This window comes from Momordica charantia (assembly GCF_013281855.1).
Source record: "Momordica charantia cultivar OHB3-1 chromosome 2 unlocalized genomic scaffold, Mcharantia_2.0 BLBB01000002.1, whole genome shotgun sequence".
Classification (NCBI taxonomy): Eukaryota; Viridiplantae; Streptophyta; class Magnoliopsida; order Cucurbitales; family Cucurbitaceae; genus Momordica; species Momordica charantia.
Window position 1 is genome coordinate 9617424 of NW_028275160.1, and position 22685 is coordinate 9640108.

The following is a 22685-nucleotide window of genomic DNA, read 5'->3' on the forward strand; positions in this document are numbered from 1 at the left end:
AAATATCAACAAAATCTCACTAATATATACATTATATTAATATTAACTCATTTAGAAATAGGAAAATATTTATTTGTTATGTAAACATTTTTTACAATTTTTTAATTTTTCTAAATTTTACACAAATATCCATAATTACCATAAAATTGAAACCTCGACATTTCCATCAAAATTTAAAATATTGGATATGACTAAACCAATTTAATAATTTAGGTGTTTTTGGAGTGAATTGGACATACCTTCTAATTTACACCATTTTCAAAAATATATTTTATAAAAATAGTTTTTATTAAGATATGCATTTGATTTCGTTTTCTTAATCACAAACTGATTTGGTATACTGTATTTAAAAGTCAAACTACCACAGAGTGCTTCTAAAGTGATCCCCAATTAATTAATCTAAAATCACTCTTTAGAGAACCAAATTTTAAAGTAACTCTTCCTTAAATGATTTAAAACCAATTTGATTCTTTCAAAATTAAATTTTATTTATTACGAAACACTCTACATTTAAAAAACTAAAAAAATAATAATAATATGGCATTTTTTACGTTAATCCAAACTAAATTAATTAGTTGATATGGTCTAAAATTAAACCGAACCAATTTAAACCCTTAGATAAAAGTATAAAAACAATTCTCTAACATTCAATGATATTTTACTACATTTTAGTAGTCATCCTCAAGGGAAATCATCTAAATCTATATGATAAACTTGTATTCAATTAATATAATTCCCCAATTTGAAAGAAAAAAAAAATAAAAAAAAAAACTTGGAAAACCGTACCATTACTACAACATTGAATGCTTGTATATAATCAAATTATTCGTGGAAAACCATATCATCCTAAAAAAATCGTTAAAATGGATTCCATTTTCTTTAAGCATAGTTAGAGAATAACATAGCTAACTAATAACTTCTAACCCATACAACCGACCTTCCCCGATCGATCCATGTCTCGGCTAAAGAACAGCTATTATGATAGTTCAAAAGCAAAGCAAAGAATGCAATAAGCATACGTCGAGAGAGACGATACCGATCTGCAAAGAAGGTCGAAAGTCCAAATATGTTCCTCAGATAGGGCAATTCATTCTGTTGCCTGTTTTTACCATCTCATCTCATCACTACTTCAAGGCTGGAGGGTCTGTCTTGTTCAGTATGGGCGATACCTCCAGTCTGCTCTAGATGGTCTTCCACCACCAATTCCATAACCCCACTGCACAACATCAACACACCAATCTTAAAACCCTGAGATATCACTTCAGTTTTGAATGTTCGGGTGTTTTTTCAATTTAGTCAAATATTCAAATTTGGAGATGTAATTAAGCCAAGATCAGATTTTATAATTCTATCCTCCAAATTTCTAAGAAGTTGATAGAATTTACAGCCTAATTTTCCTTTTAAATTTGTCTAACTATGTACCATGTAATAACTTAATATCAACCAATCCTAATATTGGCTGATACAAATGGAATAATTAAATAATATTAAAATGTAAGGGACTAAATTGAAAGAATACCCAAATGACTAAAAAGTTAAACACATAACAAACTTCTAAAAAGAGATTAGGGTCATAACCATTCCTTTTTCTGTTTTTGGTTTTATCAAAAAAAATAATAATAATAAGGTAGTGTTTTTAGTCATAATGTCCTTTCGTTTTATATTTGGTAATTCTACAAATTTTAACTAAAATTCAGAAATAAAAACAATTTTCTTAAAACTACTTGTTGACACTAAATTATTGTCTACAGAGTGCAAGAACTATTTCAGGTAAAGTACTCAAATATGTCATAATTTTTCCTATGCATTTTAGTGACCTTGAAGGAAAATGGTGAGGACCCATTTTTATGGACTCATCTATCAGGCCATCCTAGATATAGAAATCTCAATTCTAAAGTTATAATATGGATTTACCAAGTGTAAAGCTCACTTTATATAGTGGAAAACCTACTAATCACCTCATAAATTCCAACTTGAACGTAATTCACAAAGCAAGCAAAAGAAGAATCACTTACATCATCAAAATCCAGGCTCCCATACATCCTTCCATAAGTCCTCATAGGTCCACCACCATAGCCACCAAACGATTCTGCTGCACTGTTCATCATAAAACTTCCACTTGCTCCAGCTCCAGTCGGAGCTCCAGCATCATCAAGAGGCGTGGCTGAATCTATAGCAACCTGCAGACTCCGAAAGTGAGATTAGCATTCTGGACTGAAGAATATTTCATAACTCAAGAGTAAAGCTTTGGTAATAATCATATAACTTATAACCACTATTCACAAGAGAAAGAACAATGCTTGGCAATCTTTCCCACAAAAATTGTTGGTGAAAATTCGTGACGAACAGACATATGCGTCCAAAATGGCTCCAATCAGTGTATATGAAAGGAGGAATTAGCTGTAGAAAATTTTAGAAGGGTGCTACAATCGGAAGCTAAAAAACTGTCAGATCGTTTCTGAAAAGCTCCTGAAGAGTCAAAGACCAGCACGCTAAAGCATTTTCCTAAAGCACTTTTTCAAGGTTACCCGGAGAAGCTTGTTCGTGAAATTGTGTAGCAAAAGAAAGATTACTCCAATAAAATTGAATTTGCTGAAGGTAACGCTCCAACATTAGCAGCAAACACACAATAGAGAAAAAGGTGGTTCCGATTTTCTTCTTGATTTTGCACATCATGCACCAACCTTTCAAAGCCAAAAGGAAGACCTTTTAACCTTTTCAGAATTTTTATGTTCCAAATTCAGTTCCCTAGGGCATAGCTGGTAGCTCTAATATGATGGAACGTGGAAAAGACTTTCCTGAAAAGTCCAGCATCCAAATTCACCTGTCACCGTGATGGAAAGGTTCAAAACCATCACTTTTCTTCGTAAAATTTGAGAAATACAGAAGTTTTGGTTCTCTTATAGAATTTCCTCCTCCACAAGGTAGTAAAAAGTCTTTGCTGGCTGTTTTGTTCATCTTTATTAGTTGTTTAGTTTTGAAGATAAGCAAGCCATTTTAATTGGAAAGATCCCCAAAAGTTTCAGAGCTCCCATAACTTTAAAGGATCTTTGTTTGTTAAAATCTTGCCAAACAAATAGCAGAAACAGCCTCAAACTCTCTCAATAATTGCTCTCTCACAGAATAGAATTGGACAATAGACAACTACTGTAAGCAAAAAGTGAAATCATCGACAAGTTAGAAATCTGTAGAAACAGTAAAAACTTCCAACACTGGAAACAAATGTATAATATATTTAAAAAAAGAAAAAGAAAAGAAAAAGAAAGAAAGAAAGAATCAACCCACACGAACGGAGCCTAAACAAAGGAACCAAAAGAAAAATTACAGAAAGAGCTCTGAACCCAAAAAATTCAAAATTCAAAATTCAAATAACCATATAATTGAACGCTTTAGAAAAAAGAACATACAATTCTAGTGTTTCATATCCATTTTTATCAAAACATGTATTTATCAATTAAATTACAAAAAACAGCTCCAATCTTTACCATCCCAGCACATGTTCAAACTTCAAACAGACAATTATGCTTCCTTCTAGCAAGCAAAGTGACACGTAGACGCATTACCTGTTGTCCACAGATCTCATGAGATCTTCGAGACACACGATCTGCCACACCATCTTCAGCAAAAGTTACAAAGCCAAAACCTCGATGACCAGATCTTTTAGGATCCTACATTAATCAGCAACAACAGGATCTTTAGGCTATCTAAATTAGTCACTCTTATAAAAGTAGCAATAACTAAATCTAATCTTACCTTGGGAACATAGACATCCAAAATACGGCCAAATCTACCAAAATATTGGCGGAGATCATCAGAAGATGCTTCTTGTGGGAGCCTACCAACAAAAATCTTTTTTCCCATCCCTCGTAATTCCCTTCCTACTTCAATGACAAAGTAAATCATCACAAGTCACAACAATATTATGAAGGCTAAGCATCACACGAAGGATACTATCAGAGAAACATACTCCCATAAACTGAGCCTGGATGGTCGTATAAGGTAGGAGCACCAAGTGCTGCATATCTTGTTGCTGCAGAAATATAAGCATTATATGCACCATATCCACCACCACTACTCCCTTGCGCCATTTTCCCTATGGGCCTGAAATCATCATCCTGGAAATATAGTATATTTACCTTTAATTAGACGTACAAAATTAATTAAAATTAAAAAAAAAAGATATCCTTTGGAAGATAAATATGGTGTTAAACAGTCAATTCCAAAAACTTGCCTTGGGGGTTGCTCTATCCACAACCACAGTAGAACCTCCTAATTCATGAGTTTCAGCCATCAAATTTTCCACAGAATCTGCAAGACAAAGTTGTCACATTCAGTGCCTTGAATCATAGGCAACAATGAAATAGTCGCCGGAGTTTTTCATTATAAACAATGAAATAGAATAGTTGAAAGTTTAATATTAATGTGAAAATAGTATGATGAGGATTGAAAACAAAATTAAACCGAAAGACAGGCAATATCAAGCACAAGGGAAAAGAAAAACCCTCTGGAACTTTTTAAATGAAACATGACGAAAGTACAACCAAAAGGAGACCATATAAAAAACAGAAACAAACGAACTATTAAAGTGGTACATCCCTAACTTTATCCCAAGAACTCTCAATACACTAAAACTTCTCTGTAACCAAATGTTCCAAAGAAATTCCAAAACAAACCTGCCTACAAGAAGAAAAATCAAAGAAGCTCAGACATGGTGACACATTATCTTCTAAAAACCTAGGATGACAGGGATACAGCAAGAATATGTTTATTAGAAATAGAATATACATTTTTTTAAAATATATATCATGTTTATACAAGAGAAAATTTATTAATTTTAAAATATATTACTATTTGTCTATTTATTATGTTTAACAAATGTTCAACATGCCCTCCAATTCCTTATAAGGTTATTTAAGTTGTAGCTAGAGAAAGAAGAAAAGTAAATTTTACACCAGCTAAGAGCTAAAAGAAAAATCCCATTACAAAAATTGTTGAAAGGCTGGGACTTGTTGTTAAAGATTCTGTTATTCCTTTTTCTCCATAAACTCCATAAGAAGGCTTTGATGAAGAGGGACCACGTAATCTTCCTGTTCTTTTTGAATGGGTGACCCCCCAAGGTTGCTTGTAGTAGAGTGTTAACATGTGTCTAATTATAATCAAAGTGTCCAAACACTTGTTCGAGTCTTGGACGATAGACCATGACACGTTATTCAAACTAAAGTGTTTGTGCTTTATAGCTTGAAATAATTTAAGGTAAAATAAACTTCCTCCAATAAATACCACTAAAACAGATCAGAAGAATTTCTCCAACAAAAGAAAAAAGAAAAAGTGCACCTTATAAGAGATTAGAGGCTTTATTCTTACGAGATGTTCTTTTTTCTCCACAATCTATATAATAAACCCCCTAATCGCTTAAACTTTTCATTATCTAATTTTTCATAATACTATTTTTTTTTTCATATACAAAAACATTATTTAAATTCTACTATTGTGTGCCATGCAAAGAAAACCCCTTGCCTTTTTTTCACCTTGCGGTTAAGCCCCAAAGACTATTGTGCTTTACTGCGCCTCACACTTTTAGAAACACCAGTACTACTAATTTAGTACTTTTTTAATTATAGTTTAACCTTGTTTGTATATGTTGGCAACTTTCATTGTATCTTCTTTTGTGCTAGATTCTCTCCCTCCCCTTTCTTTGTAATATCATTGTCATCTAATTGATGGATAAAGTGACTGGAGCAACTCGTAACCGATCCAAGGATCCTTCCCAAAAAAAATTACTGTCCCCCCAACAGAAAATTCAATAAACTAGGCAAGACATACACTTGAGGGAGTTGTCTAGCCTCACCAAGCGAGACACTAAAGGGCTTACTGCTTGGAGCTCCAAGGAGCACATCTAAATGCACCTCTCAAAACAGTGATTGATCTGGTATATTATGGACAAATCAGGGCATTAAATTTCCATCAATATGTCAACACTTTCATCAATACTTCCATAAGTCCATGAGTTCGACATAGACACAAGGAGTGAATTGATATTTCTATAGTATCAGAAAAACACTTTGACAAAATCTAAAAAAAAATATCAACAAAATACCACTAGTCTAAACATAATATTAATATTAATAATTTTTAACTTATTTAAAAATGATGAATTGTTTATTTGTTAATTTAAATATTTGTTATAAATTTTTTTATATAATTTTTCCGGAATTATCCATTGACGTCAACATTTTCATAAAATTGATACCTCGACATGTCCATCGACATCTACAACTTTGGGACTAATTCAATAATAATATATATCATCCATTTAAACAGTATCTTAAAAAAAAAAGAAAAAAAAAACCCTCAACTACAACACAAATACCCAAATATCCTTCAAAATAGGACGGCCTCTATGTTTTAGCTTCTTCTGGGAAGGAGTTTCCTCTACCCCTTGCCCTTAGGCTGTTTTTTTGTGATTATTATACATCTTCTCTGTTTCTTATCGAAAAACAGACAAATACATTTTTTAGAAATTTAAGAAACAAATAAAAAATGGTTAACTTGAACTCAGCAATCATATGTTACATCAACATAAAAAGATAATCGAACCTGAACTTGCAAAAGTGATGAAACCTATTCCACGATGCATTTTTGAGCCCTGATCCTGAATAATTAATCAAGGAAGCATTAAAAGAGGTCAAACACATGGTACCTCGTACTTAAAAATGGTTGCACATATGTGGTCAAATCAATATTTTTCCAATTTTACATAGTACATGAACTTGTGGAAGCGAAGTAAGAATAAAAAATCTCCTTCCTGTTTTACTTTTACACAAGACACTTGAAAAGTATAATAACCACATAACAAATTTTCCCAGTTCAGCAAAAAGGAAAGCGTACCTTAGGCATGTAAAGATCTGTTATCTCTCCATATTTCTCAAAATGACTGCAAAAAACATTAAAAAAAACCACAAAATTCATTTTCATCCTGAATCGTAAACCACAAAAAAAAATGGTCATCAATCATGAATGAAAAACATGTATCAATTTCTTAAAACAAACATTGCAACTCTGCTACAAGATGCTTGAATAGTATTTTAGGTTTTTTTTTTTTGAATGAGAAACCAAACTTTCATTAAGAAACATGAAAGAAAATACAAGGGCAAAAAAAACAGCTCCTCTAAAAAAGTTAAAACCTAACTAATAATTACAAAACGGTTTAGTAACCGAGACCCATAAAGAGGTATTAAATCTAACAACCTCTCACACCTCTTCCTAGGACCTCTTTACCCGTCTAAAAATTATGACATTCCTCTCAACCCATAAACCCCACAAAAGAGTGAAAAACAAGCCTACCAAAGAACTCTGCCCCTATCACGAGGGGGGGGGGGGGAAATGATGAATCTCCTCTAACATAAAACAACAATCCCTATTACAAGCCCACAAGATCTCAAAAGTCGAAGCGACTCCATAAAGCCTAAGCAATCAACACTCCAAGGGATATGATTGAGATCCTTCGACGCAAGCTTACACAGACTGCACCACTGCAAGTCTAATACCAAGGAGGAATGCCTCTAATTACGGTCCAAGGTATTAACTCTCCCATAAAATACCTGCCATACAAGAATTTTACCTTCTCTGAGATCTTAACCTTCCAAAGAGAGAAGAGAGAAGGGTCAAGGGCACTAGGGGACAAAGGGGCGCGTAAAATCTGAAAGACCCCTCTGGGAAGGGTTGGGCCCCAGAGACAAACATCACTCCTTGAACCCATCCAAACATTACCCAAAAGAGGAAGAAGGGTAGACACTTACACCGTCTCCCTGTCCAATAAGAGACTACATAAGCCTAACAAAAGAGAAAATTAGATCCCAAGGAAGACATAATAAAGGCCACCAATTGTAAATTAGATCCCAAGGAAGACAAAATAAAGGCCACCAAATGCAACCTCTTATCAGAAAGATATAAACAAAGGAACAAAGCACAAAGAGGTTTGTCTCCCACCAAAAAATCCTCCTCAAAATAAATCCTTGTGCCTTCCCAGTTCCCCAAGAGAGCATTTTACAAATTGTGACAACAACAGGAAACCTAAAGAAATAAAATGAAATAAAATTCCAGGGTTTCTTTAAAATCCCTTTAGACCCATAAGTTGAGACCCACTAAAAAGGGTGCATACCGTATCTACTCACAATAATCCTATGCTATAAAATGCCTTGTTCTTACCGAAATGCCACAGTCATTTGGCCAACAAGGCCTTCTTACGTAGTCGTAGGTTACCAATGCCTAGACTTCTTAGGAGTTCGAGGACGCAAAACGATCTCCCACCTAATCAAATGGGAGCCACCCCCTTCATCAACTCTTTCGCATAAAAAGTCCCTCATGATTTTCTCAAGCCTTTCACTCATTGAAAAAGGGACTCAAAACTGGGATAGGGAGTATGTCAAGATCTCACTTAGGATGAACTAGATGAGAGTTAATCTTCCCCCTTAAGAAAAATAAGGCCTTTTTCTAGGAATACAAACACTTTTGAACCATTTAGACAAGGTTCCAAAATGACAACTCTGCAAATTGCTTCCCAAGGGGAGCGCAAGGTGAGAGGAAGGCTACTCAATTCACAACTCACCAACGAAGCCTAAGCATCCAATTTCAATGAGTCACAATTAATCCCCAAGGTCGAACTTTTTCCTCTATTAATTTTGAGGCTCGAAATATACTCAAAGAAGGACAAAAGACCATTAATATTAACGAAGTACCTTTCCTGTCTGGAGCAAAAGAAGAATATAATCCGCAAGCTAGAGATGATAAAGATGTGTACTATCCCTTTCCATCTCAAATCCCGCAATAGCACCCTTCTCCACTGAGGATGTCAACCGCTAAATTAGAGAGGAAAGGGAATAGGGGATCACCTTACCTAAGACGTCTAAAACAAAAATTTTACCTCTAGATCTACCATTAACTAGGATAGAATAATTGACTGTTACCATACAACTCAACATCCAAGCCCTCAGTTTGAACCCAAACCTTGTCTTCCAAAACACCTTATCCAAAAAGTCTTAGTCAACACAATCGTAAGCTTTTTCAAAATCTATCTTTAAGATCACTCATTCCTGATTCCTCTCTAAATAACCACGATCACCTTATCGGCCACTCGCTGGTCTAAACTTTTCCTTCCCTCAATCAATGCTCCTTGTGAATGAGGGATCATGCAAGGTAGAACTTTCCTCAATCTGTTCACCAACATTTTAGCAATGATATTATAAAGACTCATCACTAGACCAAAAGGTTAATAGCATAAGTACTTTTTGGATTAGAATAAAAGGTTAATAGTATAATTATAATAACTTGGATACACATTTGAGTGGGAAATGCACCCAGACTCCCAGTCCATCTCCAAATTAAATTTAAAAGAAAAAAACTTGTGCCAGCCACCATCCCCATCTGAAACAAAAGGATTCGAGTAAGAATTTTGTCATCTCCACATGTAAATGATGTGAATGGAAAAATAACAAATGAATCTTTCAACTGCCACCCCAAAAAGTTCTATATTTTACCAAGTTGCTATGAAGTTTCATGAAGAGGTTCTCCACTTTACTCAGACCTCCATAAACTTTCTTCAATGTTCTATACATGCTTATGGTCTAATACAATATTTTTCTGCTTCCAGCTTTTTCCCCTGTTCTCTTCTAAAACAGTCTCTACTTCCTAGTTCCTATTCACTAATAATTACGTTTTTCTGCTTCCAACTTTTTCCCCTGTTCTCTTCTAAATCAGTCTCTATTCCTAGTTCCTATTCACTAATAATTACACGTTAGCTTTCTAGCTCTAATAATTTCGAGCTACAAAGATTCATTTAGAGGTTCTCAACTTTCTCAGATCTCCAGAAACTTCCTTAAATGATCTATTGCCGACATTCTTTTGTCTTGATTCAATCTTGTTCTTCTTCCAGATATCCTCCTTGTTCTCCTCTCAATCAGGCCCTACTTCCTCCTCTTGATACTTCCCTGTCAAATTTAAAACTCCAAGATAGTAGATATATTCCTCTTGAGATCATTTCAAGTAAAGAGGCAGGGACATGAGCCACACACAACACAAAACAGACACAATGAACATTATTTTCTAAAAATCTAGACAGGAACCTAGCAAGGACATGTTAGTTAAAATATATATCATTTTTTTACCTTAAAGAATTTCAATACATTGAAAAAAAAAGGTTTTGGTATATCTTACTCTCAAAATTTAATATTTTATCCTATATTACTATAAAGGAGTGCAAGTAAAAACTGATGAAGCCAATTAAACCGACCGAGGTACGATTTTCGGCTTTGGTTCAGGTGATCATGTAAACCAAATTAATCAGTTGGCATCGGTTCGACTTACTCAAATCGAATAAAAAAACGACCCGAACCATTTAAGAAGACTACTTTACTAATTAACCACCCAGCACTCAGTAAGGCAACCCAGCCCAAAGCCCACCACAATTCTCCTTTCATTTAAAATTAAATCCAAGCCCACAGCCCATTTGATAGCCTATTTGTTTCCCCTCCCCCTACCTAGCTTTAAAAATAAAAATAAAGTTTCAACTCTCTCATCTCTCCCAGGCTGTCTCTAAGTCTCTCCAAACTCTCTCTACCTCTCCCCACTTCTCTACCGCTCTCTGATCTGGTGAGAGGACATCACAGGCTCGTCAAATGGCCGCTTGGAGGAGATACTGCCGCTCATTATAATCGTCACGAGGAATCACTGACGCTTGAGTTCAGCTTCATTATAATCGTCATGAGGAATCACTGACGCTTGGGTCCAGCTTCACATGGGTTCGCTGGACTAGAGGAGGGTCTTGCACCATCACTAGGTGATGCCGCCAACCTGCTATCTGTCGCACTGCCGTCAAGAGTTCAATCACCATGTTTGTCACCAGCAAGAGTGTGATGCTACCATGTACCTTTTCCAGATTTGTGCTGTCGAGAAGGGGGGGTCTTCGAAAAGGTCGTGAATAGGCTGAGGTGACTGAACGAGAGGGAGAAAAAGGGAAGGAATAAGGCTAGGGCTTTTCTCTTTTTTTCACCCTTTTTATACTTCAAAAACGCAATCGAAAAAACTACCAGATCCAACCAACAAACCATCGGTTTATCAGTTTGGTTCGATTTTAGGCTTCCTAGCGGGGTTCAATTCGATTTTGTATAAAATCTTCTTTTGTTATTAGTTTAACTCGGTTTTGCTAAACTGAAGCGATTATACTCCTATTACTATTTAAATCTATTTATTATGTGCAATAAGTATTCGATAGATGCCTTAACATCTATAGGACTCATGTTCAATTTGTTCAACTCGTGTCTAACTCCAACATATATCTTACACGTGCCCAATAATGTTAGAGCCTTGGAGTGGTCCAACACATGGCACACACGAACATGAAGATGTTATCCAACCTAAAGCATTCGTGTTTCATAGACTTCAAGTATTGAATGACAGAAAATGAAGGAAATATGCTTCAGGGAGAGATAGTTGTGAATTAATCATCATCATGTAAGAAAGGGCCAGACCTTTTATGGTTTATTCCCTTAAAATTAACCATCAACCCTGATCTATGTGAGTCTTCCACTCAGTTTCAAAAATGAACAATTTAGTTGATTTACCATTTACAACTCACGAGAATTTCAAAGGCATGCTTATAGTTCAAAAAATATGTTAGAAATATGTACATAGCCACTGTCAACCTTCATTTTTATAGAAGTAACTGAAAACTTTCATTTGCCTGAAGTCACTCACAACCTTCACTCAAAAGGTTAAAAATAAAAGAACACTATGAAAAGTAACAGGAAGAAGAAGGAAAAAGAGCACAGAATCACACTAAACTACCTGCGGAAGGCAGCCTCAGTTACGGATTGTGAGATCCTTGCTACAAAGATCCTGGTAACTCTCTTTGGAGGTGCTCTCATCTCCTCCTGTCCACAGAAAATATGAAGTCCATGTCCAATCCAGTTGCATGCATACACATGAAAATACAGTACTCGCACTTTTTACAGTTTCTTGATTCAAAAAGAGGATAAAACAAAAAACATTCTGGAGAATAAAAATGTGTGAGAGTGCAAATAAGAAAAGGAAAGAGAGAGAGCAGGAAAAAAATACTAACCTTTGGTGTGGCAACTTTTACTTCCATCATTCTGTTGCCAAGAAAGTGCTCACTAGATAGTGCATTCTGTAACAAAGAGATATTAGACATCATAAAACATCAAGTCAACCAAAAGAAAATGTTGACCATACACCTACCTTAGCATCTTCATCTGTTGCAAATGTCACATATCCAAAACCACGGGATCGGCCAGTTGATCGCTCCTGGCATATAAGAAAAAAGAATTCGTATAACAGATAACTATATAAATTAATGGATTTGAAAATAAAAAGACATTACGATACAAAATTAGTCCCGACAAGCATTCACTACCTTCATCAGTACAATCCACAAGGAAAGCAGAGCAATTACTTTTTGATAAAAAACCAACTTTCATCAAGTAAAATGAAAGAATACAAAAAAGAGCATCTGGAAAGAGAACAAGACCTAACAAATAATTACAAAATTTATTTCCATAAAAACCAATAAAAACCCATGAACCAATGCCCATGGGTTGGTCTAGTGGCCAATAAGGGCCAATGAAAATAGTAAAGAGCCAGAAGGCATGGATCTACTAACCCAAACAAAACAGGCCCAGACACTCACGGATTAAAAAAAGAATAAAAATAAATAAACCAACGCCCAAATGGATACATTAAATCTGGCATGATACCTCTCAACCCCATTAAAAATTCTCCAATCTCTCGACCAAATCCCCTACAATACGCCAAGAAAACAGGATGCCAACGGACACATTTTTATTTCACTATTTTTGGTGAAATTCATGTACGATGGCACCAAGTGCATCATGAGGATAAGGATACTTGTGAAAAGATGAGTGTCTCACCAACATTTAGCTTATAAATTACGATTGGCTCCCCAAGGAACGTGTTTGTATATCTCTTTGAAATACTTTGTAAATCTATTTCATAAATAAGATTTTTTATCAATAAATAAATAAATAAAAATAAGAGTCACAGCAAACAGTATTAGAACTTATTTCAAATTAGTGTTTTCTCATAATTATATATGCTTCCAAAATAGATATTAGTCATTCTACGCTCATGATTAGAACTTTCTGTAATACACTTAACATGTATATTTTTCTTTGGAACAATAAACCAATCCCATCAAGAAGAATGAAAGATCACAAAAGGTCATACAAGATACAACATACAAGCCCAAACACACAAAGAAGCCACCAAAAAATTACAAGAAAGAGATCCAACAACTATTTAGAATAAGAGAACAAATAACACAAAATTCAACCTAACAGCCCAAAAGGATGCATAAAAGGAGATCATACTCCAAACAACCTGCCAAGATCCCTCAACAGCCTTAAAAACACTGTTATTCCTTTCTAACCAACCATTTCACCATCAAGAATCCTGCTTTCCAAAAAAGTTCCCTTTGTTTTGAAAAAGGAGAGTGAAGAATGAATATAGCCAGTGTTTGCGAGGCACTCGCCATGGTTCACATCTCAACCTCAACCATGGTGTACACCTTCAATGATGCATGTGTTGTGCCATAGTTGCCTTTTCATCACCATTTCAATATTAACAAAACACCATGATGAAGAAGGCAATCAAGAACGAAAACCCAAAGGTCTCCTTAGTTAATTCCTCTTCCCCTTTCTTTGGGAAACACTAAAAGGTTAAAATCCACAAGAAGATAAGATTTTTCTCTTGTTGGCATCCTTTAGGTAGATTAAGTTATTGGATTTCATCTGGAGATCATCCTCTACTATAGGACACCAATGGTGCAGTTTAAGTAGGCCATAGGCGAGCATCAAAAGGTTTCGATCATATTTTTTGGTGTTATCTTCTTACTAGGAGTATCTGGGGAAGCTTAGTACAGATATTTGGTCTTGGCTTGGGTCTGAACAAGAGATGGACGTCAACTTTAGCTTTCAAAATGAGAATATTTAATTTAATTGAAATTTTGTGTTATTAATAAAATTAATTAATAATTCTTCCAATTAACTTTTACAAATCACATTCCCAACACGCAACAACTAAACATGTTTCACTTACTAGTGTGCGAAGCTCATTTTTGTGCACAAGACACAGCTCGTACATTCCTAAAAATCTAAGCACCACTAAATCACATGAAGATTACCATAAGAAAGAGTGAATAGTGCGAATTTTCCACAAGAAGAATGGAAAAAAAACAACAAAAACAAACCTTCATGACAATACAATCCTCCAATTCCCCAAATTTGCTCATGTAGTCCTTCAGCCCTTCTGTATCGATGTCCCATGGAATACCAAGAACCTGAATTTTAAGAAATAAATAAATAACCCAGTTACTAAATAGAAGAAACAAGTGAAAAATCACACAGACGTAGCTGAATGAGGAGAAAGAAAACACTAACCACTAGCTTTCGATCCATGATCAATTGGGCGCAGGTAATGCAGAGAAATTGGAACCCTAAAAAGTGAAAAAGTATATATCTCTCTCCTCCTCCTCTTCTTCCTCGCTCGCTCGCTCGCTCGCTCTAAGACCCTCGCTCACTCTCACCAAAAATCTCTCGCACTCGCTCCTCCCTGCACATGATAACAAGAAGAAGCACACCTCTTTCTCACACACAATAGTCAAATACCAAATCAATCTCACCGATTTCATCATTCGTTTTTTTTTTCCCTGTTTCAAAAAACAAAATCAAATCAAACAGCAATAAGATATTCGTGGATAACGCGCTCAACTGACCTTTTGAACAAATTTTCTGGGATTTCACGAAAACCCTAACGCAGATCTCTTCTCTCTCTCTCGCTCTCTCTCTCTCTCCTCCCTCTCTCCCTCTCTCCCTCTCCTCTCGCCCGCCGCAAAGCGCTTTTAAAGACGTTGGGTTCCGGCCATGGTTTTGACTGCGGCAGCGGAGCGAGAAATTCTCCAGTGTGCTAAGCTGCTACAGAAACAATGGTGGTGCTGCGTTAGATCTCAGCCACGTGTCGGCATCTGATTAGTGAAGATTTTAAATCGGTGGCTCGATTAGATACTCTTTGTTTGTTACGTCACCGCCATTTTTTTTCCTTTTTCTGCAAAGGAAAATAATTAAAAATAAAAATAAAAAACGTTAAAATACTATTTTCCTTATCATACTTTTTTTAGTTTATCTTTGTCTACTTTCAAAATGTTATTTTAATTAGCTAAACTGGGCATAGTTCAGTGAGTATATACCTCCAATCAGAAAATTGTGAGTTCTAGGATCGACTTAAAGTATAGGCGAGTGAGACGATCACGTAAGGCCCAATCCCATAAGACCCGCATTTTTCATATATTAGTTTTTACTTGTAAATGTACTTTGAAATATAAAATAATATATTATCTACGAATTTTGTTTCTATAATATTGAAAATACAAACTAATAATAAATATAATTCTCTTGAAAAAGATGTTTAATTAAGTATAAAACTCATAATCAATCTATCATATAAATTTCTTTAGATTTTAATTTTTAACTTTTTGGGAAGGAAATGAGACTGAAGACCATCAAACTAAGAAAAAATGATAAGACGAAAAAAATGACCAGATGGGGCATGGAGACCCCATTACATACGCAATCAATAGGGAAAAAGAGATTATTATGAGGCTCTTCTCAGATATGTAAACTAAGGAAATAAACATTGTTTGACTAGCAAGCCAATCTACACAAATCGACTTCACGATAAATTTTTCGGATACTAATACTCCATCCTCGAAAAATGAGGTTCTCAATATTTAAATCATAGACAAAAAAACTCTCGAATTCTAATTTGATACCTTCAAAATTTGTCATTTTATCTTTTTCTTCGTGTATAAAACCTTTCAAAGTTCATTAAAAAAGAAAACATTTACTTCCTTCAAAAATCTCTCAAATTTTACCATTTGTATTCTTTCTCCTTCTATTTATTTTTTTCACCATTAAAATTTTTCAAATTCTCTGAAGAAAAAGACTACCATAAATATATTAGATAAGTTATACTAATTTTAACTTAATTCTGTTCCATTTCTTTTACTTTTTTGAAAATGTATTTCATATTGTTCAATATGAAGATTTGTTTAAGTTTGCTTGCTTGTTTCAATATAGAATATTAATGTCTATAAAAAAAATATAAATATGAATATGAAAAGCTTAAGAAAACATAAAATATGAAAACTTATTGAATCTAAAAAAATGTGTTGTATATGAAAAAATATTATTAATAAATTTTTTTAGTAGAAGTAAAAGTAATAAAAATAATAAAATTATAGAAGAAATAATTGGTATAAATAAATCAAAATATAAACAGAAACGATATTTTTTAAAATGAAGCATCTAATCAGCTAAAGTTCAACTAAAAAAATAGTCATATTAAGTCCTTCGTTTCTAAATTTTCCCTAAGTCCACATATCATCTCGAGATGTCTCTGGTGAGTTTAACTCCCCTTCCCGACATGTACTAAAAAAAATGTTATTTTGATGATAAAAATGATCATTTTGTTCCCTTTATTATATTTTTAATCATTTTTTTTGTCATCTATATCGTTTTTTTATATCCATGAATGTCCGAGTCAACTTGCGTGCACCTCAATTAATCTCACAAGACAATCTGACCTCACTACATTTGGTTGTCTAGGTAACTCATAAGATATTAAATCCTAGGTAGGTGGCCATCATAGTTTTTTAACTCATTCGCTCTAAACCTTTTATTATTTACATTGGCCCTTATTGACAAGTAACCCACACCATGATAGTTTATGTCATCAACCTCGTACTACACTCAAAATAACAACTATAACTTCCGTTGTGTGCATAATTTATGTTAAAATTTTGTAAATCGGGACCAAAACAATCTTTTTTAAAAAATACAGAAACCAAAACAAATATTTAAAAGTACAAGAACTCAAATGAACTAAATTTGAAAGTACATAAATTAAAATGAATGAACCAACGCTTAAAGTACGAAATCAAAAGAACATTTTTAACCTATTTAAAATTATATTTCCACCCGTGGTAAAGAATTATTTATAAAACCAAGACCACATGGAGGTAGATAATCTTGTAGTGATATCTAGAAAAAGAGAGAAAAAAAATGATACTTTTGTAGTACTAAAAATTTTCACGAACATCCCTACCCATCTAAGGGGTCCAATTTTTTTCCAAATCGATAACCGAACCAACGCAATGTTAAATTATACATTTGATCCTTAAATTTTAAACTTATATCTAATATTAAGTCCACAAATTTTAAAAGATGGATAATAAGTCTCAAACTTTTGATATTGTATTTAATAATTACATAAACTTTCAATATTGTGTTGTACAGGATTCTACCTTTTAAAAAATTCTAACCTGTCTTGAAGAGTGGTTGATATTTTTCTAAATCCAACATGGTCAAGTTGAGTTTAACTCAGTGGTACTTTGTTTCTTTTCACTTGAGGCCAGAGACTCAATTCTTTATCTTCGTGTTTGTTGTACTAAAAAAACATGGTTTTGACAAAATATAACTTCCCACACGTAGAGATGGATCCTATAAATTTTCAACTAAAGGGGAAATTTTTATATTTTAACTTCTTAAATATGTATAAATATTTAAATTTTGGTTAGAAAAGAAAATAAAAGGGAAGAAAAAAAAACATTTGAAATTTGAAGCTTTTTTTTTTTTATTGGAAAGGAATCTCAAAGTTTTTATACAAGTTTTTGAGGGGCACCTCCTTCACTCCAACCCTCTCCAAGCAACGTAGCTTTAAAATTACAAGAATTCTAAAAAACAATAAAAATCTTCCTTCTCATAAACATTTTCGTTTATATTTTTCTGTTTTTAAAAATTATGCCAAATTCTTCTCCACTTTTTTTTCCATGTTTTTATCACTATTATTACAAACACATTTGAATTTTTAGTAAAAAAAAAAAGATTAACCACTCTTTTTAGTCTTAAGATTTAGATTTTGGAAACATTTTAAAAAAAGCAATTAACAAAAGTAAAGAAAAAAAATGCAAGTGGAAGTAGTGTCGACAGCTAGAATTTTGAAAGCAGAAAACCAAAAGAAAAAAACATAATGGTTATTAAGTGAAACGCAATCATCATCAACAACTGAGAGTCGACCGGTCTTCCATAACAGTTGTGAACAGTAAAATAGTTTGGAGGAAAAAAAACTATCATAAATCATGGGGGCATTTTTTGATGGGAAAAAACGCAGCTTTTCTGATTTTGTTAGTTTTATGACATATAAAAACGGTCACAAAAATCGATTTTTCAATGACAGTAAAAAACTGTCACGAAATGGTTAAGACGCGATTTTGGCCGGAAAAAACGGTAATCTACGAAAATTTCCACGTTTTATGATATTTTATAATTGTCAAGAAAAACAAAAAAAAAATTCAAGTATTCCGTGACAGTTGCCTAGACCATCTTGAGAATCTATGACATATAAAAAGTGTCACAAATGATTTTGAGCGCGTTTCATTTCAGTCGAAAAAACTGCAGCTTTATGGATGATATTAATTATTTCGAGTATAGATTTATGATCAATAGTTTTTCGAAATACTTCATGAGATAAGTAGAAAATGATATTGGTATAATAGTCTGCTTACCATTCGTAATTGTGCCCTTCCTCTTCGGTCACGAGTTTGAGCCCGGTGGATTTCCATTATTTTTTCAACCCTCTATTATTATATTTTTACAAAAAATTTACTTTTTACAATAAACAATTAATTAAATTATATTTTCCATTTAAAATAAATAATATATATTTATTTCGTATTCACGCTTCCTGCATAAATTTAATTCATCATGAAAATTAAAATATGATGATAAACATAAAATGATTTAAGTTAATTCTAATTTCACCAACCATTTCGTAAATAAAATATTCATATTTAAATTATACCCTGATTTTTTTTTTTATTATTATTGGAATGAAAGGTAGTCAACTTAGCTTAGGAATTAATTTGGGTTTAAATTAGAACTAGTTATGTTGATGAGCCTTTAAATTTTTTATAACATAAAGTTTTTAATTTTAGACAAATTTTTTTAATTAAATATTAGTTTTGAAATTTTCTTTTATTAGATTCTTGCCCAAAATTTTAAGAATATTAATAAGTACTTTTTTGAAAGAAAATAAAAACAACTAATAATTTTTCTCAATAAAATGAAAAATAAAAACTTAGTAGTTATTTCTTTTTATAAAAAATATATATATATATATATATAAATGATAACGTATAGTTAGTGGTGTGGATTGAAGTCAAGACCACTAAGACTTATGGATACACCAAACATCAACAAAATAAATTGATTTTATGAAATGTTCGTATAATATTAATATGGTTCTAATCATTTTATCATTATAGGTAAATAAATTAAATCAAACCATGCCCTTTTGCGAACTTCTTTCTTCCTCGTATGTTTTCGATGTTCTTTTAAAAAAACCTAAAGTTCATCATCTTCTTCGCACTCTTTTGCATTCGTCGTCATCCTTCATATTAATTCCTTGTGCTGTCGTTCAAGATCTATTACCTAGATGACACAAATTCACATAATTGATCGCCGACACTACAAGAATTATGAGTTTTTTCCGATGCTTTTATTCTCGACGCTGGCCAAACATCTTTTTTCTGACTAAAGAATAATAGTCGGGACTTTGCCGACTATTGATTAAAATAATCAGGAAAAGAATACATTCTCGATGCTGGGTGAAGTTACTCTTATCGATGCTTTTGCCTAAATTTTTGTTTTTATATATTATCATTCCCGATGGTTTTTGAAATAGTCCAGAGATGTTTATATTCCCAACTATTTTATTATATAGTCGGACAAAATTTGTTCTTAATTTTTTTTTAAATGACCACTTCCTACTAGGTTTAGGTGGTTCCACGGAAAGAAACAAAGAGAAAGAGAAGCAATGATGAAGGTTGGGAAGACAAGAGACTAGAAAAAGTTAGGTCACAGTGAGGAACAAAGACGATAATAGGTAAGGAAAGTGAGTGGGGAAGAAGATATTGACAAAGATGATTTCACTTGAAAAACTCTATTTTCTCCTTAGAAACAAGTTGAGAAAGGTGTCTCTTCTTTTTCCTAATCTCCTATTTGTTGAAAGATTGAGTCTGATTTTGTGTTTTAGCTTTTGGATCAAATGATGTTTTCCTGTTGTCTATTTCATGGTTTCATTACTAATAGTTCATAGGGTTGAAGTATTTGAGAAGTGAGTTTGAACAATAAACAACCTAGGTACAGATACATGTTCTAAGATCATTTTTACATAAAGGAATGTGTTAGGAAGTACTCATTTTTATAGTAAGTCCCCCTTTATCAAAGCTAGGTGGAGAAGACATCAAGGTACAAATACTGTCAAAGCTGCCAAATCCCTAAAACATAGGTGGCCACTTCTTAGATTTTGTTGGAAAATTGGTTGTTCTAGATTCATTATTATTCTTTCAAAGTTTGATCCTTAGCGTATTTTGTTGGAACGGAAGAGATCTCTTATACACGGCTAAGAGAAGGTTCTCTAAGAGACTTGAAAGGGTGTGCAGTGTTTGTTGCAAAGGGAGAAAATGAGTTCATGATTCTCTATAGAATTTCGTGATATACACCCTACGGAGATTGAATTATTTTACCACCTTATGTTTATTTTTGTACTTAAAATTTCAGCTTTACTTTTGTATATGCGTGGTTTCATGTTATAGATAAGAGTTAATGATCAGGTTAGTTTGAGTTTACATATGAGATCATTTTCACATAATATATAATTTTACTTATTCATTTAGCTAACTGGATATTGTTTTCTCCCTTACTTATTGCACGAACTTAAAAAAGTTAAAAACCATGATTGAAACTGATTGATTTATGGACTTTTTCGGGTTAGTGCGTGAAACATATATATGTTAGTTAGATGTTGACATTTGACTCCCTCCAAATATATACTGTGGACTGATTTAGATATTTGTATAAGGTTGATATTTGTTGTGAGTATTTCAGATTCGTATATCTATGTAATTGTCATTCTTTTTAAATTTAAATAGTTGGATAATTGTGTGGCTATCCTACAACAAAAATAGCCAATTAAGACTTAGTGTTTATATGTGTCATGCATATAGTATGAAGTCTAGTTGGATAATTGTGTGGTTTAAAGTTTAGTTAGATAATTGTTTGGCTATCTTACAGCAAAGATAGTCAATTAAAATTTAATGTTTATATGTGTCATGCATATATATAGTATAAAGTCTAGTTGGATAATTGTGTAGTTTAAAGTTTAGTTGGATAATTATGTGGTTATAGGGGGGCTTGGATGGTGAGCAAAAACAATTGATCAAGAAGTTGGTCAACTTTCGTGCTATTGTTTATCAAACTTTTCATCGCCCAGCTCAAACTGAACGCGATGTAATCAAACTTATGGTTGACGCCGTAGAGAATATAAAGCCCATATGCGAAGTAGAAAAAGTAGGAGTAGCAGGTACTATTTATGATGTCCCTGGGATTGTAGCCAGGGATCGTCAACAAACCTTAGCTATTCGTTGGATCCTTGAAGCAGCTTTCAAACGACGTATAAGCTACAGGATAAGCTTAGAGAAATGTTCATTTGCTGAGATACTGGATGCTTACCGAAAGAGGGGAATTGCACGTAAGAAAAGGGAGAATCCTGCAGCAAAGATAGTCAATTAAGCCTTAGTGTTTATATTTGTGTCATGCATATAGTTTAAAATCTAGTTGGATAATTGTGTGGCTATCCTATGCCAAAGATAGTCAATTAAGATTTAGTATTTATATGTGTCATTTACGTAATGCATGTTGGAGTTAGAAAGAAAATGTGGGAGTTAATATTAATATTTTCTTAATTATTCATTTTATTTTGTTGAAGGGAGTAGCCTGCGGGAGCAACATTTTGAGAAAGGAAAATGTATAGGGAAGAGTTTCGGCATATTTTCGACATGTACGAGGTTGATGTAATATTAATATAGTTCGTTGGGCATTCTCTTATTGTAGTCATAGACTTATAGTATAGTATTTCTATAAAATATCCTAATGTACAAATTTGATCAGACTTTGATCTTATTATATGCAACTTTGTTACATTTTATAATTTATAGATATAGATAATTTTTTTGAAACGTGGACAGTGTTATTAAATGTATTTCATGGCTGTTATGAAGTTGTCATATATAAACTTTTATTGACATTACAAACCTTTATTAAACACAAATTGTGACAAAAAAAAAACTATCACAATTAATCAATTGTCATATATAAAGTTTTCGTGATAGTTAAAATTTTCAATATAAAGATTTTAATGACAGTTACAAATTTTCAATATAAAGATTTTCACGACAGTTAAAACTACAAATATTGACCGTTATGACTATCACTATAAAAGTTTTCATGACAATTATAAATAGTAATTGTTATGTTTTTCTTGATGTTTATCAGCAGTCGTTAAAAAACATTTCGTGACATTTATAAACTGTCGTCATTAAGTTTTTATTGACATGAGAATAAAATCTTTCATCGTTTTAGTGACAGTTATAAACTGTAATTAAATGAGTTATAACTGTAGTTGTAAACGAATTCGTGACAAATTTGTCATCTTCTCCTCTTTCTTGATGTCTTAATAGATGACAAAAAAAAAACTGTCAT

General features: G+C 33.1%; 2 protein-coding genes across 4 annotated transcripts; one reads left to right on the forward strand and one right to left on the reverse strand.

The window, feature by feature from the left end:
- Nucleotides 1-788: 788 nt before the first annotated feature.
- Nucleotides 789-14978, reverse strand: LOC111017885 (RNA-binding (RRM/RBD/RNP motifs) family protein). 3 transcript variants are annotated; one of them, XM_022293769.2, is made up of 14 exons: nucleotides 14804-14968; nucleotides 14469-14640; nucleotides 14279-14368; nucleotides 12253-12318; nucleotides 12116-12181; nucleotides 11842-11927; nucleotides 6889-6934; nucleotides 6598-6652; nucleotides 4232-4308; nucleotides 3968-4115; nucleotides 3754-3881; nucleotides 3564-3668; nucleotides 2016-2180; nucleotides 789-1216 (listed from the first exon to the last, which is right to left on the reverse strand). In XM_022293769.2, the coding sequence occupies exons 2-14, from the start codon at nucleotides 14484-14486 to the stop codon at nucleotides 1154-1156; spliced, it is 1113 nt and encodes a 370-aa protein (XP_022149461.1). In that variant the 5' UTR covers nucleotides 14487-14640; nucleotides 14804-14968; the 3' UTR covers nucleotides 789-1153. The 3 variants fall into 3 exon arrangements, with proteins under 3 accessions (XP_022149461.1, XP_022149462.1, XP_087976815.1); XM_022293770.2 differs by having other exon boundaries at nucleotides 3754-3878; nucleotides 14804-14967; XM_088120689.1 differs by lacking the exons at nucleotides 789-1216; nucleotides 2016-2180 and adding an exon at nucleotides 2197-2824 and having other exon boundaries at nucleotides 14804-14978.
- A 4981-nt stretch (nucleotides 14979-19959) lies between these two features.
- LOC111017903 (small ribosomal subunit protein uS7m) lies at nucleotides 19960-21716 on the forward strand. The gene is made up of 3 exons (XM_022293793.2): nucleotides 19960-19968; nucleotides 20741-20758; nucleotides 21333-21716. Exons 1-3 carry the CDS (start codon nucleotides 19960-19962, stop codon nucleotides 21714-21716), a joined length of 411 nt encoding a protein of 136 aa, XP_022149485.2.
- Nucleotides 21717-22685: the final 969 nt, after the last annotated feature.